At 35.5% G+C, this 18148-nt stretch overlaps 2 protein-coding genes across 3 annotated transcripts in view; one reads left to right on the top strand and one right to left on the bottom strand.

Moving 5' to 3' along the window:
• The window catches only part of LOC129953952 (probable basic-leucine zipper transcription factor D), a 401434-nt gene that overhangs the window by 222845 nt on the left and 160441 nt on the right, over positions 1-18148 (top strand). The gene's annotated exons all lie outside the window — the stretch shown is intronic.
• LOC129948362 (uncharacterized) overlaps positions 14717-18148 on the bottom strand; it is a 77748-nt gene continuing 74316 nt past the window's right edge. The window contains exon 3 of the mRNA XM_056059335.1: positions 14717-14848. Coding sequence (XP_055915310.1) covers positions 14717-14848 — 132 coding nt within the window. The remainder of the gene's footprint in view (positions 14849-18148) is intronic.

The raw sequence follows: 18148 nt of genomic DNA, 5'->3' as shown, positions 1-18148 counted from the left end.
TTTTGAATTTATTTGGGAAAATTAACGAAAAATAAAATAGATGGTGACAAGAAGATTGATTTATGGAAATCTTTTGTTTTAAAGTATTTTTATTTTAATTTAAGAAATGTCAAAAGAAGTGGCGAAAAATACATGTTACTCACAATGAATTCTTTTCAATCTACAGAAATAATTTATCGCTTTTAAAATTTAAAATAGGTATATTGCTGATCTTTGGAATGATAAGGTTTTGGCAAGAGTGACACAATCAAAGCAAAAAAGAGGTGACACTTGGATATCTTAACAACATTTAGTAATATTATATTTTCATATGAACCTCTATTTCCTTGTCAAGTTCTTTAAATATTTGAGTACTTCCTCCTATACTTATCAACATCTTTGCATCTCCTTTAGGACTGACAACGAGACGAGGTTAGTATCTAGAATCGGTATACGAGGCTAAGACCAATACCCAGACGAGACTCCCATTTTTGGATTTTGACGAGGCCGAGAAGAGAGTAGATAAAACCTCTTCTTGTGGCCAACCACCAGATGCTGGTTACTGACCCATTTCAGCACCATTAACTATTTATCAAACATGATCTTCTTTTGTGATATTTGTATAAGAAATCAGCCCTATTATTTGTATAGTTCGAAGAGAACCAGGGTCTTGTGACTTACAACTCTCAACCATTCTTGTCTGGGAGTAATTGAAGCGATGGAGGGGACCTACAGTTTATATGCCAATTCCGAACGGCTAATTTGATAAAGCACTTTTTCATGACAAGAATTACTCCTGGAGAATTTGTCAATTCCTCGCAAGAGGCAGTACCAGTGAATAAAACTTCAGGTGGCACAGGCAGGGATTGAACCCAAGACCTCTAGCATGACAGTCCAACGCACTTTTTTTTTAATTCATTTTTATTAATTCATTCTTAAACCTATCTTAAATCCAGACAAAAATTCATAAAACTAGCTTAATTATCCATAACTTACAGCTAACTTAATGGTCCTATACGGACACTCTAAGTTAAACTATAACACTAACTACTAATGCCTTTCGGCCCTAAGATCTATTTTACTTCAATTTAAATTTAATTTATTTTTGAATTTATTAGAAAAGCTTGAAAAAAAAACTATTATCAAGATCCTTTTTTATTTCTCCTGCTTCACCCTATCAGTTCGATCCCGTTCGGACACAGCCCTACTGAACCGAAGGAGCTCTGTTCAGCCTTGTGCCATGACGTCCCGATTGTAAAGGAGTCGCCTATCCACGGTTTATCGTCTGACGTGGTAGATTAACGGAACTGCCAATCTATTCTGTATCAGACCGCATTTGTCTAAAAAGAGGAATGCCTCTGGTGGAATGAAGCCGCTCAAGCGTGCACTCTCAAAATACTCGTCGTTCGGATAGAACGCCCCGAAAATTAAATTTTTGGTCGAAGACATAGCTCTTGCAATGTGAACTCGAACGAGTTTTATCACTAAATTGTCCATTCTGTTGATTCGAACCCCGTTGTACAGGACCTCGTTGGAATAATAATGCACATAAGAAGATTCGGCTGATCGATATAAGCCGGTACAGGATCGTAAACACTGCCGCTCGAACACCCAAAACTTCTCCATCTGAGAAGGGGCAACGTTGAAACTCATAGGACAACCATAAACGATCATTGGTAGTATGAGGGCAATGTAGCAAATTACCTTCACTCTGGGGTCAAGACGACTACTAAAAACAGCCGTTTCGTCAGAGCGAAGGCTCCTGTGGCCCTGGTCACAGCTGCATTAATACCAGATACCTAGGTACTTCACTACACTTTTGGTCACCAATGGCTGCCCGTGAAGATTAACGATGACCATCTTGAGCCAATTCTTACACGTATCCCTCGTGGCCCTAGCCAACGGAGTCCGGAACAGAATTATCTCCGACTTCTGGACATTTATTTTCAGTTTCCAGTCGTCGCAATATCGCTGAATCTTGTCGAACTCACGCTGCAAGAGAATTCTAATAACCTCAACCTTTCGGGCCGTTCTGTACGCAATTAGATCGTCGGCGTACACACTTACCATCATGCCACGGGTACTACTATAATTTGTGTTTTATTTATTAGAAATATGAGACCTTTAAATCAGTATTGAACCGAATTCTAACACTAGTTTTCCAGTTTAAGTTTGGTTTGGTTCCATTGCATATCTTCTTAAATATCTGAATTTTATTTACAAACTATCTATTTTTTGTTATGAAAAAGGTAGATCAAATTTATTTCTTGCAAATACAAATTTTTTAGCTGTGTGGAAGAAAAACGAACACTAACAACACATCGTGAGGTACTCACGAAATAATGGGCAGTCAATAAACTGTTTATTTAAAAAAGTTTTTATTAATTTTGATGTTTTTAAAAATGCAACTATAAATTTTGGCACGACAAGGTTCTTTTTATTATTTATAAGTAAACGCAATTATAAAGTTAATTCATTAACGATAACAAATCACCACGAATTAAAACTTTTTTATCAACAAAAGCAACGAATTGTAAAAGCTTATAGCTGGCAAACAGTTCGTACTATTATCCTAATTTCTTTCAACATTTGGACAATTTACTGTAAAAGATAGGAGCAGGGTTTAGGATTATGCGTAAAAAAATTATAAACGAATTTACCAAAAATAACAAACCTATTTTTTGAGCGTGGTACAACAGCGAATATTTTTGAGAAATTAATTTTTCTTAAAAATATTCACTATTATCGTTAATTTTTTATATGGAAACAACTGTGTATAAGAATTAAAAAAGAAATTTGCTTTCAAATACTTTCCGTTCTTTGTTCTGTGATATTCTTCCTTTTTCTTTTAGCATGAAGAAAGGGTAGGTATACATATTTCTGTTTCATTCTTCGGTGCCCCCCCCCCCCTCTTCTCAAACCAAGGCACACAAAATAGACTAGATATTTTTTGTACTACCTACAACAAACTAAATAAACAAGCCATGTTTTCTTTTTTTAGTAACAGGCGATCATGATAGATAGAAAGTAGGTATACTTTTTTATTATCTTCTTACTAATTCTTCTCCGAGTAATCTAGGCTCCTCCCTGTAACTGTACCGATTTTTAATCCAAAAAGAACTGGGATTAAAGTCAAATAGCTTTGTAGTTGCCTCTTTTTACTATAATCCAAATTTCTCTTACATAGAATTTACAGTAAGAGGGAGGAGAAAGCTTTAGGTTGTACGTAAACAAAAAATTGATAAGGATCTTTAACAAATATAGCAAACCTATTGTTCACAGTCGAATTTGTATGCTATTTGTTTTTTTTTTTATTGTGTTCTCTTTTTTTTCAGCATTATTTGTTTTAATTGTATTCCCTTTCCCTCCCGAACAATTCCTTAATGTGATGCGTATTTTCATTTTGTTATACCAGGAGATCATGAAAAATAGAAAGTAGGTATACTTTTGTCATCACATTTTTTTTCTCGTAATCTAGGCTCCGCCTTCTAACAGTAAATATTCTGTGTTTGAAAACAACTTAAGCCTAATTTCTCTTAATCCTAGAACTTACAGTAAGAGGGAGGATCGAACTTTCGATAATACATACAAGGAATCTTAAAAGAATTATATATGAATAGGATACCTACTCTCCCAGCATGATCGCCTGTTACAAAAATGAATACTTGAGATTTGTTTGTTTTTGCCTCTTTCTAAAAATGTCCTGATCATGTTGCCGCAATTTCTATTCCATATTTGTTTTGCACCAGGAGATCATGCTCGAAAGTAAGTACCTTAAAAATGTTCGTTACATTCTGTGTTTTTTTGTCTCTAGAAGAACAAATCTGTGCTCCGCCTTTTATAACTGCATACTTTTTGTATATGAAGTGAAAAGAATGGCAGATTTTAGGATGTATGAAGTTGTTTTCGCTTAGTGGTGTTTAAAATCCTTTAATTTGTTACTTTTCTTAAGCTTACTTTAGGAAAGGATAACTATTTTTATTCTATAACCAGAATTTTAATTTTTTGCGTGATCTTTTTTCTTAAGTTTTGCGTTGGTTCAACTACAAACAAAAGTATTTTCTTGATGGTACAAAATTTATTGATAGATAGATCTGTTCTAAAAAGAACATGTTGTTTGCCAAAAATTTACTTTACGTACTCTTAATTACACCAGAATATTATAGTGACAGCACGGGGCCGGGTGCGGTTTATCTTCATGATCCTTTCTTCAATTTTATTTTTCTTTGTAGAATGGCGTAGATTTTAAGAAGGTCAAATAAACACATCAATAAAAATAACGATGAAAGCAAGAATCGGAGAGTAATGTTGAGTTTCATTAAATTTGTAACTTTCTTTCAAGAGTTAACAGTTACTTTTAAAATTTTTGTTCAGCAAGATTAATTTCCGCACTAGAAATATAATTTCTAATAGCTTTGATTGTGTGTCTTAATTTGTAGTAAAAATATCATTCTTTAAAAAAACTGTCGTATACTTATTTACATTTTATATATTTTAAGGGAAATACACTCATACTTTCCTTCACGAAAGAAACTTGAAGAAAAAAAGTAAAAGAATACATTCAAGATTATCAGTTCTTTTTTATTTTGCTTGTTTTATATTTTTTTCGTTCACAACGACGCATCTTTGGAATAGTATTGTCTTATGTCAATAATTCTTTATACCTTAATAAGAACAAATAAATATACAAACAAACGCCTGAACGACGCTTCCAAATTGTGCTAAATTTATTTTTAATTTCATGGTGCTGTTCAGATTCCATAAAAAGTATTCAAACTATAAAACCAAAAGATTATTTTTTTAATTAAAGTTTATTCCATTATCATCTTTGCTTTTTTGGATTCCATTTAAAAGTCTCAGAAAAACACTCTTCACATGTAATTAAAGCAAAATAGCTTTATAACTTACTTACTTACTAAAGGTGACGCTACAGTCCTGTGTGAACTAGGGCCTCACCCAACAAACTTCTCCATCTAGCTCGGTCCCTAGCTAGATGGCTCCACTTTCGCGCTCCATGTTGGGTGAGGTCACCTTCCACTTGTGCGCGCCACCTGACCCGCGGTCTTCCTCTACTTCGCTGTCATGTGGGTGTGGATTCGAAGACTTTGCGGGCCGGAGCATTGGTTTCCATGCGTTCTACGTGACCCAGCCATCTTAGTCATTGGACTTTTACCCTTCTGGCTAAGTCTGACCCGCGGTCTTCCTCTACTTCGCTGTCATGTGGGTGTGGATTCGAAGACTTTCCGGGCCGGAGCATTGGTTTCCATGCGTTCTACGTGACCCAGCCATCTTAATCATTGGACTTTTACCCTTCTGGCTAAGTCTACGTAGCTGTACAGCCCGTACAGCTCGTCGTTCCATCTTCTCCTCCACTCCACTTCGATTCATACGGGACCGTAGATCACATGAAGAACTTTTCTCTCGAAGCGACCCAAGGTTCTTTCATCCACTTTCATGCTTCTACACCGTATAGCAGTACGGGGATGATAAGGGTCTTATACAGCAACACTTTGGTCCCTCGAGAGAGGACTTTACCACTCAATTGCTTTCTTAGTCCAAAGAAACAACGGTTAGCAAGAGTTATTCTGCGTTTGATCTCAGCGCTGGTGTTGTTCTCTGCGTTTACATCGGAGTCTAGGTAGACGAAGTCCTTGACTACCTCAAAGTTACGCTTTATAACATCTGTTTTTACAACTTGGTCGTCTGTTGTATAAGTGCATTGACAGCTCAGGAATGTTGAAGTTTATTCCTATAGGCTATGAGCTTCCCCATTTCTCCTTAATCCATTTATTTTATTTTTTTTTTACATATTTTCTGTCTCTAGCTGAGTTAAGCTTCTGTTTTGACAACAATACAAACGAAGTTTACCGCTTTAAACGGGTTATGTTCTACTTTTAAAATTCGAGAAATATACTTTCTTCCTCAGCATGCTCGCCTGGTGCATAGAAAGAAATTTTACTTCATTCCTTTTAATAAAATTTTATGAAATCCTTCAAAGTAATCGTGTCGTTTTGGTATTGAATTGATCTCAAATTGGAAGAAAGGACTGATGAATTTTTTCTTGTCTGAAGACCATAAAAAAAACAAAACATATTATTTTCAAAACTGATTTTTTTGATAGATTGTAAAACCAATTTTGCTTCAATGTGCAATGGCGATATATCTCCTTAAATGTCAAACTTGACTCTGAATCTCACATCTCTAACTAACTAAGCATTAGATAAATTAACTCTTTCCAGTAGCCAAGTGATGTGCCTCCACTTCACACTCCTTTCCTTTTACACAGCCTTCAAATCTAATTCATTACCTACCTCATCTATACTGATAAAATAATTTAATAGGAAAAATAAAAATCAAATTAAAAAAATGCTTAATTGCAACGCTTATAGTCATCAGACCGACCGATACATGTCGCATACTCCTTATTTTAGCCAAATCGATGAGATTGCTACCACCTGATAAGCCCGCATCGAAATTCCTCACCTGAAATGATTAGTTGAGGAAAATGATTGAAGAAATAAACAAAATAAATTTACACAAAAAACAATCTCACAGTGGAGCTACATGGAGCAATTTATTTCGTAAAAGGTAATTGTAAGCGATATACAAGTATGTACCGGTACCGCAGCAGAAGGCAACCAATTCAACTCAGCAACAAGCAGCAGCACTCGACCCGCTGCCAGGAGTCAAGAAAAATCAATCAAAACCAAAAAACTGTACCCAACCAACAAAAAAAAACTCCGCAAAACACCTCTCTTATCTTGAACCACCTCTGAGCCATCCAATCAACTCCATCACCGCCGATCTATGAATTTACCATAGCCGCCCTCGCTCGCACCAAACTTTGTCGTCAGTCCGTCGTTCCCGTTGCCCATCGTCCCGTCGTCGATCGTCCTCCTCTTCCTTCTTCTCCTGCAAGTCGAGAGTCCATGAACAATTTTTTAACTGCTGACCCCCAACATGTAACCATTTAACGCCTCCGCATACCTAACCAAAACCTAAGAATGCCTCCGCATGCAAATAGACGTCCAAGCCGTCTTCAACAGACACCGCTGCCGTTGCTGCTACAGCTGCCGCCACCACCGCGTACCACCGCTAAAGCCGCCATTACCATCAACTTCAAGACCCTATCTTGGAGTTAGATATCTTCGGCAAGATAGTGCCGGAGCAAGTATGTCCCGTCAATCTCGTCGTGTATTGTGTCCATGTCAAATAAAACAACCATTGAGCTGGTGTTGTTTGGTTATGGAGGAGTTATCGCGCGTGGTGCGGATGGCATTGTCAATGTTGCCAGCTGCAGGCATTATTAGCAAATTAAAAAGCTCATTTCATGTTATCTTTGACTTTAAACTAATAATTTTTTAGGATCAAAATTCTTGAAAAAAAAACTGTAAATTAAATTAGAAGTTTTGTTATTAATGTTACATTTTTATTTGCCTGTTAAAATTTGTATAGATAAACTTTTAAAAAACTTATATATATATTTTATGTACCTACCTAGAGATAAGAATGCCTCGAATTAGGCACATTTTCCATATATGTTATTTATTGTATTGTAATTAAATAATTAGTACACATACAAAGTTGGTTTTTAATTTAAAATAAAGTATACTTTTTCTTGTCCGAAGCGAACGCAAGTGGTACATCAGCAGATAAATCCTTTTTTTGTATCATTCGCATCCCAAAAGGGTTAATCTAATTTCATTCCAAACCCTGAGATCTCTTTGATAGGGTCACAAAATTTTCAAGTTTTACCACACGTTGAGCGCCATTTTCGAGTTAAATTGTTTTTTTTTTTTTTTTAAATGTATTTTTCTTCCGAACTTTATTGCTATTGCCAATTCCATCTATTGGCAACTCTTTCGGTGAGTTTTGTTGTTGGATACACAGTCGCGAGGGAGGCAGAGTTGTCAGCGAGGCACTTGGTAGATCGGCTGTTAAGTGTTTGATTTTTTTTTCATTTGTGAGATTTGTGTCTCTTTTGGATGTCAGATGACATGCAGCTTCTGCATACAATTGAAGTTGAATGATATTGCGGGGCGCGCAAAAGCATTTTTTGTTTTCTGTTAGTTTTGCTTGGCCATGCTTTCACTTCATCAATCTGTCAACGAATATATCATTTAAGTCTCTCCTTCTTTTCCTTTCTGCTAAGTAAGTCTCTGTTGTCACTAGAAAATAAAAAAGAGGTATTTTTGTTTTGTCTAACAGATGCGCGGCAAACGGTTAGTGGACGAGATTTCAAATTGAATTATAATCCAGGAAATCAGTTGACATTGTCACTTTGTCAGTTTTTTGGGATGTTTTGCTTACTTTTGCTAATGTACTTCACGTGGGTATTTCAAAGTATCATAACAAAGAAAAAAGACCAAAATCATACTTTGGGCCATGTCTTTGAAAGAGTATCTTCTCCACAAGTTTGTTGGCAGTTTATAGGATGTGACCACATCGCAGCATGTATTTTTTACACCAACTGGTATTGGTTTGTCAAGTATACAGTCGATGCAATTTCTGCAAATAAAAAATAAAATTTTATTACAGGATTTAATTAAAATTTCCAAATTTTGCGATCAATTTCCTAAAAAAAATAAATTAAAAAAAACATGCATGAACCTTAAACCAGGCAATTACAAATCAAGTTCGTTTCTCAACTCTTTTGTTTTAATGTTATTTCTATTTTTAATGTAGGTACTTTGAAATGCTATGATATGACAAAAAAAAAACTATTAGATACTTTGTAAGTAAACACATTATCATTTCAATCAAAATTCAACAATTTATAGGAATTTTAAAGCTTCATAGCTTATAATAAGCTTTAAGAGCCGAATAAATACAAAAAAAAAACACAAATTATTTCAATAAAATTGGAAAAAATAAACATTTTTACGCTCCATCCATAATCTCAAGAAGGCTAATTTTGCTATCATAGAAAATGTCACTAATAACTTGCAATTGACTGTGTGGTGTAATCAAAAGGCAGCAGCCAACGCTATCACACCAAACCACACCACAGCTGCGCCGACATTCAGGTGAGGCAGAGCGGTCGGGCGGTTGCTTTATAAAGAGACTCCATAGCAGAGTGGAGAGATCGCAGAACCAAAGTGAAAACTACTATCAGAGGCTATATTATAGAGTGAGTGGAGTAGTGTGGTGGCTCTGGCTATAGACTCGCAAATAACATTAAGCACAGTCATAAATTTTCAATTGATTGAAATGGAATATAAGGAATGAATGCCCTGCGGTCAGGATTCTAGTCTTTTTTAAAAAAAGAGCTACCATCAAAAGGCCTTGATGATGATGATGATGATAATAATGTTATGTTTTTTTTTTCTTCTTTAACTATCGTAGATAGTCGTCAATGTTGTTGTTGTGGTTGTTATTGCGTATCTTTTCTATGACAATTTGTGAGTTGGGTGGACTAACAACTACGACCACGATGTTGATGATGACGATGACTACGACTGAGACGACGACGAAGATAGGATACGCGCGATGCACATGTTAATCCGTATCGTTTTCCTTTTGGCGGTTAATTGCAGATATTTTACGATCTTCAAATTTATGAATTTCAGTCTGCAAGAGCTGTTGTATTGCTGTACAGAGAAGCAGTGCTAGTGAAGGTTTAAAAGTATCTCATGAGATAAAAATGGACAACAATTGGTTGAATGTGAACGCCTTTGATGCTTCCATGGAATATAGCTTTTTTTATTTATATTTTCAAAGAATTATGCCTTTAAGCTGAAAATGTTTTAATCATCAGTTGAGATAATAACTGTAAATAATTCAGCTTAGCTTAGATAAGTGTTATTTCGCTATCTATAATATTGTGAAGTCGTTTGAGTGTCTCACAGAGATATGGTGTACAAATATTTATTATTGATAGAAATTAATTGCTTTGAAAATGATACTGTGCCTGAGCTTGTTTTGAAAGGCGTTGAAAATATATCAGTGTGATATAATTTGATTTGAAACATTGAGGATATGTAGATGCTCTCTTAAAGGGTCTGGATGAAAACAGTAAAGTAATCAAGGTTTAGGGAAAGGATAGACTGCAAAAATTATATTATATCAATCTAAGAGTCCCTTAGTCTCTTTTAAATGTTTTAACTTAAAGTGATTCGCATAGTCGTTACTACATTTCAAATTGGGGAATAGATTTAGACCCCTAATTAAGGTTGGTTCGTTTTATTTTTCACGAAAATGTTGAAGACACTATTTTACTTAAGGTTAAGTTCTTAGAAATATTTAAATTCTTGTGTTCCATCGATAAAAAAGAATCAATTTCTTAAAGTTTTTTATTGTGATTTTTCTAGCTTTCTACGAAGCGTGACCATGTTAAATGAAGTTTTTTTAAATGAGCTTTTTACATAATGTTGTCATTTTTGAGAATTAATACCTCTTTGCTTGTTTTGGTATATATTTTGTCTTCCATCAATTTTTACGACTTTCGACGTTGATTATGAGTCAATGTTTCATTTGAAGTACTTACCTAGAGCACGTTCTGGACTTCTCTCATTTAGAATCGAAGAAACAAACTGGCAACGCAAAATCATCTCAAGAAAGAGGTTGAAAAGGATGTGTTTACTATACAAGAAAAAAGCGTTACTTAAAACCCAAGTATCCAGTGCTACAGTAGAATGAGGAAGAAATGTTAATCAGTTCCACAAGGCTTCCAAAATGTGTCGTTTGAAGAAAATTTGAATTTCACAGAGAAGACTTAACAAGGAGAATATATGATTAATGAACCTTAACAAACGTTTCTAAATTTTGTAAATAATACTAGTAAACTATGGTTTTAAGTTTTAAAATAAGCATGTTCCAAAAATTGCAGCACTTAATTGAGATTAGACTTGATTCTAAGATATCAGTGTGCTATCAAAACGAAAAATATCGTAAAAAAGTTGTCAACTTGTGAACGTGGTTCGGTTGTACCTATGCGTGTTTTAATCATATTCAGAGGTAATGTATGTAAAACAAAACAAATAAAAAGCTTAATTCAAAATAGAAGGGATTTTGATTTGTTATCAAAATAACAGCCTTAACTTATAAAGTTTGCTTTTGATAGTTCTTCGCAATAGATGTTTAAAGGAAGTTACCTATATCTCTTTGTTTGGTTTATTTTTAGATTCCAAAACAAATACCACAGAGTTTTAAAAACGAATTGTTAGAGTCAATATTTCTAGTTGAAAAGGAAGCCTACAAGCAACTGTTTAAAGACATAAAGAAGCTCTTACTTTCTCTTCTATGCAGTGAAGTCAATTAGGTGCACATGACCAAATTGAACAAAGAATTTATTACACATAATAAATTTTAGAAAAAATGTATTATGTGATGTGATATTGCTTTGAAACCGATGATCTAAAACCGATGATTTAATGAGGTTCTTTTCTTAATGTTAGTTCGATTTTGAAGTCTCCAGAAACCTAAGTCACAACACTTAAATACTAAAATGTTCATCTTAGAATATCTTTATAAGTAAAGGTTAAAGATTACAATTTGTTAAGCCTTCCTTTGGGAAGGTACAGAAAGTTCTTGCACCCACCTGCCTTACTAGACAAGACTCAAATCTCTTGCCACATTAGCCTAGATTGGGTTAAGAATTGTAAGTCACTTCTACCACAAATTTATTTATTATTATTTTTTGAAATTGCCTTACATATTTATTTCGTGTTATGTTCAATTTTCTTGACAGATGACTTCCTTGTACAAGACCCAAGTAGATCACAAACAACATGCCATAATAGTATCTAGGCTTCCTCTTCTGATCGAGTAAATTCTGCCAAGCGTTACTCCATTTATTTTGCCAAACTCATTTATCACATTTAACCTCTTTAAACGAGAACAAAATTATAAAACGCCCATAACCTCTGCTCTCTATTTCCATCATGTGAACATAGTTCTCTGGAAAATAAAGCACCAAAATATAACTCATTTGAAAAACCTGTACGCGTCACAGATTTCATGTTCTGTGTAAATCACCTGTGACATTATATAGTTGGTATACCACCACCACCACCAGCACCACCAAAACCAATTTGCTTTTGATGAGGCTAGAATCACACTGAGTGTCACGACTTTTTTAAACAAATTCCTGCTCTGATGCGATGTTATGCGATGGATGCAAAAGGAACAACAGCAACAACAAAAACATTATTTTTTTGTTTTGCTCCAAACAAGAACCATTTACCTGATTTATATGACCAACCATCACCCAATAATGTTAGAACTTCAGGACTCAGGAGACACTAAAAGAGTCTTTTCTTTTGGTACAAATGAAAAGAAATTCCCTTTTTTTGTTCTTGTTTTGCGGCATGCTGTGCCGAAGAAATAATGTAACTTATCTGAAAATGTCATGCGACAATGATGCATGTGGCAAATTTGTTTATTTAGCTTTTTTGTGTGTCTTTTTGATTTTCTTATGAGAAATTTTTCAAACGAAAACTATACAATAATTTGTCTTTGCTCTGTGTTGTGCAGAATTTCCTCAACACACAACATACACGACAACAGCACAGAGACTCAAGCTCAGAAACCATTCATAGATTAGTTTAACATCAAAAGACACCTAAATCAAGTCTTCCAGCAAGCCTGCCTGCCTGCCAGCCAACAGTGCTCTAGCGCGCCTTAATTATGTGCAACTATAAATAATATATTTTTTTAATATTCATTGCAAACCAAGCGTCATCGCTGCCGCCAAGTGACTAAGAGCGCATACTATTCAATGCCATGACCTCGTTCATATTCACCGCGTGCACTGTCAACTATCAATCTCAGCCTGCTGAGCAAAAAATAAAATAAAATAAGAAAATTTACAAACAAAACCACACACTTGGAAATTATATAGGTCAACTCTTCTGCGGCAAACGTAAAGATTATACAAATAGTCCTTCGAGTAGGTTTATAACATGTTGCTGCTGTCTTGATCTTGCTCTTGGTCTTGGACACAAACGGTCCGGCAACAATGTGATCTGAAGACAACTGAAGCTAGTTTCTAGAGTGGATTTAGTATAAGATAAATTCTAGCAGGCGCATGAAAATCTTTAGAAAAAAAGAACTTCTATAAAACATCTTTATAGAAATTATGTATATAGAATTAAGGAATAGTTTCAAGGTGAAATCTTTACAAAAAAGGCTAAACTCGTTTAAAATAAATTAGACTAAGTATGAAATTATTTTAATATTTTGTGAGCAAAAGCTTCTATAAAGCTTCTTGTTATAGTAGTCTAATGAAATAAGACGAAAAAGAGGTCAACCTGGGATAGTAGATGGAAATTTATTTCTGCTTTCTTTTTGGTGCTCTGAATATTGTGTTAAAAGTTTCATAAAATCTTGTGTCTGAATTTGTGGACTACCGAACGTCACGAAACTTCGAGATGTTCACAACATATTCAAGAAAATTGTCAAGATTAAAATTTGCCACAAGTTTGTCCTCATATATTTTTATAAATACCCAATTTAAAGTCATGTCCTTTCTACTATTGCACTTCATAAATGAAACGATCTAGATTACGTAAGTAGTGGTGCTGAGGTGCTTTTTCTACTATATTCTATTTTGTCACTTTTAATTAAACCTCAAAAAATTTTGGTTGGGATATTAATATCGTTGTAGCTGTAGCAACATAAGAAATGACAAACAATCTGTTTAAGCAACCTTAAGCGGTTCATAACCTTTCACGCAGATACTCGGGCTAATAAGACTCAGTACGCAATGTTAAGAATACAAAATGGAAACTATCAACATAGTTTTACGGTTTTATTTTCTATCGCCATTAAAATCTTGAATGAACTGTTTGTAAATGGCTTCCTGACTTTACAGGAAATATTGAATCTTATACTTAGTTTTGAACATTTTGTAGTTTTTGTGCTTGAATCTAAGGACAAACCAAATGAAAATATTTAGTTTACCTCCTTAAAGCTTCTATTCCGAAGAACTATTTGGAAAGGAATTTCATTTTGTTAGAGTAGTCATTTTTATAGCCAATTCCTACCATTAAGCTTCTTTAGTGGCTTTGATTTACATTAGCTCTGAAGTTGATCAAAATACGCCTACAACTACGACATGCCCACATTTTGAGTTATGCTTGACCTTGAAAGCAATAATAATCTACCCTCATTGCTAGAAAACTTTATTTTAATCCCAAACCCTTTCTTCTAGAGCCCAATGATTTGTTGCCTTCAAGATCCCTTCCTGAGTTAATATTTGTTGTAAAGAGTGAAAAACAAAATAGTGCCAATCATCAACTCACAAACAAGCGGATACTCGACTGGTTTCTCACTTCTCCCCGGTCGGTGGTGCCGGAGCCCGGTCGGTGGTGGTGACCGCAGAAAACAAAGTCAGAGTCAGGGCATAATGCATATAGCCGACTGCGAGTGGAGTGGAGTGGCATGAAATTACGATCGATGATGCAGCCAGTGTAGAGCAGGATCCGAAAATGATCCAGAGCAATCGTAGTAAACCAGGTGTTCCATGGCACGATCAAGCGAAACAAAATCCGTACAAACCTTCATCCATCCATCAAATCTACACACATTTATATCTTATGTACATATGTATAAGTAAGTTGCCGTGTGGCGTGTATGCTTGTGTTTTTTTTTCTTACAGCCTCCTGGCCATAAGTTCAAACACGCCATGTGTGTTGTGGACTCTTTTGCGTCGGCGGTGGAAGCAGCAGCAACAACAACATGTTGAATTCTTTCCCGGTAGAGCTTTTACGCAGCACAGTAGGTGGAACAGTAAAAATTAGTTGCAATCTACTCCCGGAGGCCTCGATCCCCATCCGATAGCTCTCGTTCTCGGTGGGTAATCCTCCTGGATTACGACTACTACGTGACCGGCACAACTGACTATACCAGACAAATCGAATAGAGGGAGCTAAAGCAAACCGAAAAAACGAAAACAAAAACAATTTGGAACGGATAACATGACGGGAGATCACTTGGCCATAAACAAATCAATGGCGGATTAACGGACGCACATTAGATGGAATTATAGGCAGATTTGCTTGCCGCAACACATGTGCGTCGCCGCCGCCGCACCGTGCGTCCATCGTCGTGTCAGCTACCATAAAACCACTTTTAGGCCTAGAAAGAGGACAAAAGACCATCATCATCCTTCGTTGCAGCATCACGTCGCGTTGTCGCTGTCGTCGTCGTTATGGTAATCATTATCATCAGCGGTATTTTAAGGAATATAGCTTCCGATGTTGGACCACTATCGCTTGGTTTATATGGAGTGGCACACAGCTGTGCCCGATGCCTGATCCGTGATGTGGTTTACCTAAATGTCAATCATGGATTTCGGTTTGAAAATAGAAAATGCTTCTTCCGAAAGACGTGGGAGGTATTCGAGTACAATGTTCAGCGCTCTGCTCTGGCATTTAAATTAAGGTCTACGAGAAAAAACGAGAAGTTACGTTGCTGGTTTGGTTTGTTGGTTATTTGGTTGGTTAGTTCGAGGTGCAAACTGTTTGGGTGGTCACTTTTTTTGTTGTTGTCACTGTCGACTGTGTCATGTTTGCGAATTGTTTTAAATCGGTGATGGGTGTTGTCGCGGTATTTTGTGTTTGTGTTGCAGAGGGTAATTTGACTGAACGGAAAATTGACTTTTGGTGAGAGTTTTAATTGATACTAATGATGGTTTGTAAAAAAATTGTGTTTTTCCTCGCTACTTACGATGCAATGGAAATAAATTAAAAACATTTTCTTTAGAGGTTTTATGTTTTTCTGGAAAAGTACCTCTCACATTCAGTGTGGCCGCATTTAACTTAAAATTGAACTGGTGTACCAAAAATCTTTAATTAAAAACGGTTTAAAAACGTAAACAGTGAATGCAACCAAGAAGAACGGCGATTGTCGATTCAACCTTTAAATGACTTGATGTGTATTTCTCTTTTATCAACTGAATTAAAAAGTGAAGCTCTTTATTTTTCAAATCCGTGTAAAAGACGTACAATTTTTTGGGCTTAGTGCCTTATAATCATTAATTATTTCTGCTCTTTTATATCGCCTATGAAAGCTTTGGTATATGAGTTACAAGGACCTACTATCAATTGATCATTTTCTTACACGTAGCAACTCACTTACTTCTTCGGCCTGGCTGGGCCTCGTTCAAAACGCTTCTTCACAAACAAATGGTTGTTGGCTGACACCAACATTACAAAGCTCCGGGCTTCCTGGCCTACGCCATCCTTTAAGGGGGAATAATGTACTTGCAGTACGACTTATGTCTTCCAACATAAGTCGTACTGAAAGGGCTTTCCGGGCGGTCTCTTCTTCAATCGTGCGTGATACGTGCCCAGACCACTGGAGACTATCAAGCTTTATCTTTATTGCAAAATCATCTTGGCGGTATATATACCTCCTCCGGAATTGTCCTTTCTGACAAATTGGCCCAATTATTCTCCGCAAGGCTTCTCTCGAAAGCTGATAAGAGGTTAAGGTTTCTTTGACTGAGTAACAAGGTCTCGGATCCATAGGTGAGTACTGGTAAATATAGTACAATACAAGTTTGGAAATTTTTGTGAGATTTTTGGATTTAAAGAGTCTTGATAAGCTATAGTATGTACGTTTTGTTGGCTTTAAGCAGACCCCAGAGTATTTCTGCATTTCTTTGTTTGTATCGTTAGCTACTATTGATCGAAGGTAAGTGAATGTTGGTTCAGTTCAAATTCGTCAACACCTACCTGTATTGCTGTTTCTAACGTTTCCTGCAGACCAAAAATCACCTAATGTTATTTATTTTCTCCCATTTATGTGTAGTCCCAAGTTTCTTGCCGAAAGCTCGATCTGAATAAATGAGATCTGAGCAGCTTGTTGGCTTTTTCAAAAGATATCAATGTCATCTGCGTAATCAAATAGTTGTATAGACTTTATGACGATTGTTTTTTGGTAGATGTTTCAGAGTCTCGGATTGCTTTTCCAAAGCCAGGTTGAAAAGGAGGCAGGCCTGCATTTCCCCTTGTCGGAGCCCACTGCAGATGTTTTCGGGTATTGAAAGCAATGCAGATAACTTTGCTCGGTAACATTGGTCATGGTCATCCGGCATAGTCTTATCAGTTTATTTGGGATGCCGAATTCTCTAATGGCTCTATAAATTTCTACCCTGTCATAGGCGGCTTTGCAGTTTATAAACAGAGGTTACGTCGAAATATTATATTCTAGACTTTTTTCCATGAACTGCCTAAGAAACTAGGCAAACTATTTAGATGCAGTATTTACTCTATCCTCCACTTCGAGCTTTTCGGGGCGAGTCTGAACACGTCCATTAACATATTACTAATATATTTATGGCGCAGGGCAGCCATGTTGAAAATTTAAATTCTAAGGCTTATAAGCAAACGGGAGCGGGTCGAAATGCTGTATTTTAAAATTCTGTATGATACTGTACGATACGCCTAATATTCTGTATTTAAAAAATACTGTAATTTAAAATACTGTGTTTCAAAATGCTGTATTGTCCAAATACTGTAACTCATAATACTGTATAACACTGGAAGTTTTAAAAAATCAATTAGTTTGGGCCAATTGTTTATGCAATTGTTGATTATGATATAAACAATTCATGTACAAATCTGAGAGAGATACAAATAACTAAGAAGAAGAAAATGAGAAAGAGAAAATAAAAATAATATACCATTTATATTATTTTTGTTCTTGTTATTTCAGAGACATATATGGTATTGCTCAAGGAAGTATATTAGAATATTATGCTAACGATGTTTTCTTAAAAAAAGTATTTTGTTTTCAAAACTCTGTAAAAAAAATCTGCGCACATTGCCAAAACTATTTTCATTTTTCAGCCATATTTACAGCATTTTGAAATACAGAATTTTGGTATACAGAAGTTTGAAATAAAGAATTTTGAGATACAGCATTTTGATTATGCAGTATTTTGTACGTACAGTATTTTGAAATGAATGAATTATGCGTAAAAATCTGTAATCTGCTATCCTCTAGAAAACAATGATCGATTACAAATTTCTATATGAACACGAAAAAATCTTCAAGAATTTGTCAATTCATCACAAGTGGCAATACCATCACGCCAAGGGTATTACACGAATGAGCAAAAGACAAAATCTTACCGAATTCCTATTAAAAGTAAAGAAAATACAAGCAAGTAATAATCAGTAAGTCGATATGAATATTGGGGTGCAAGGAAGTTCAGACCCAA

The sequence above is a fragment of the Eupeodes corollae genome, chromosome 1 (genome assembly GCF_945859685.1).
Source record: "Eupeodes corollae chromosome 1, idEupCoro1.1, whole genome shotgun sequence".
Taxonomy (NCBI): Eukaryota; Metazoa; Arthropoda; class Insecta; order Diptera; family Syrphidae; genus Eupeodes; species Eupeodes corollae.
Note: the sequence above shows the minus strand (reverse complement) of the source record. Positions and strands in the feature narration are given on the sequence as shown.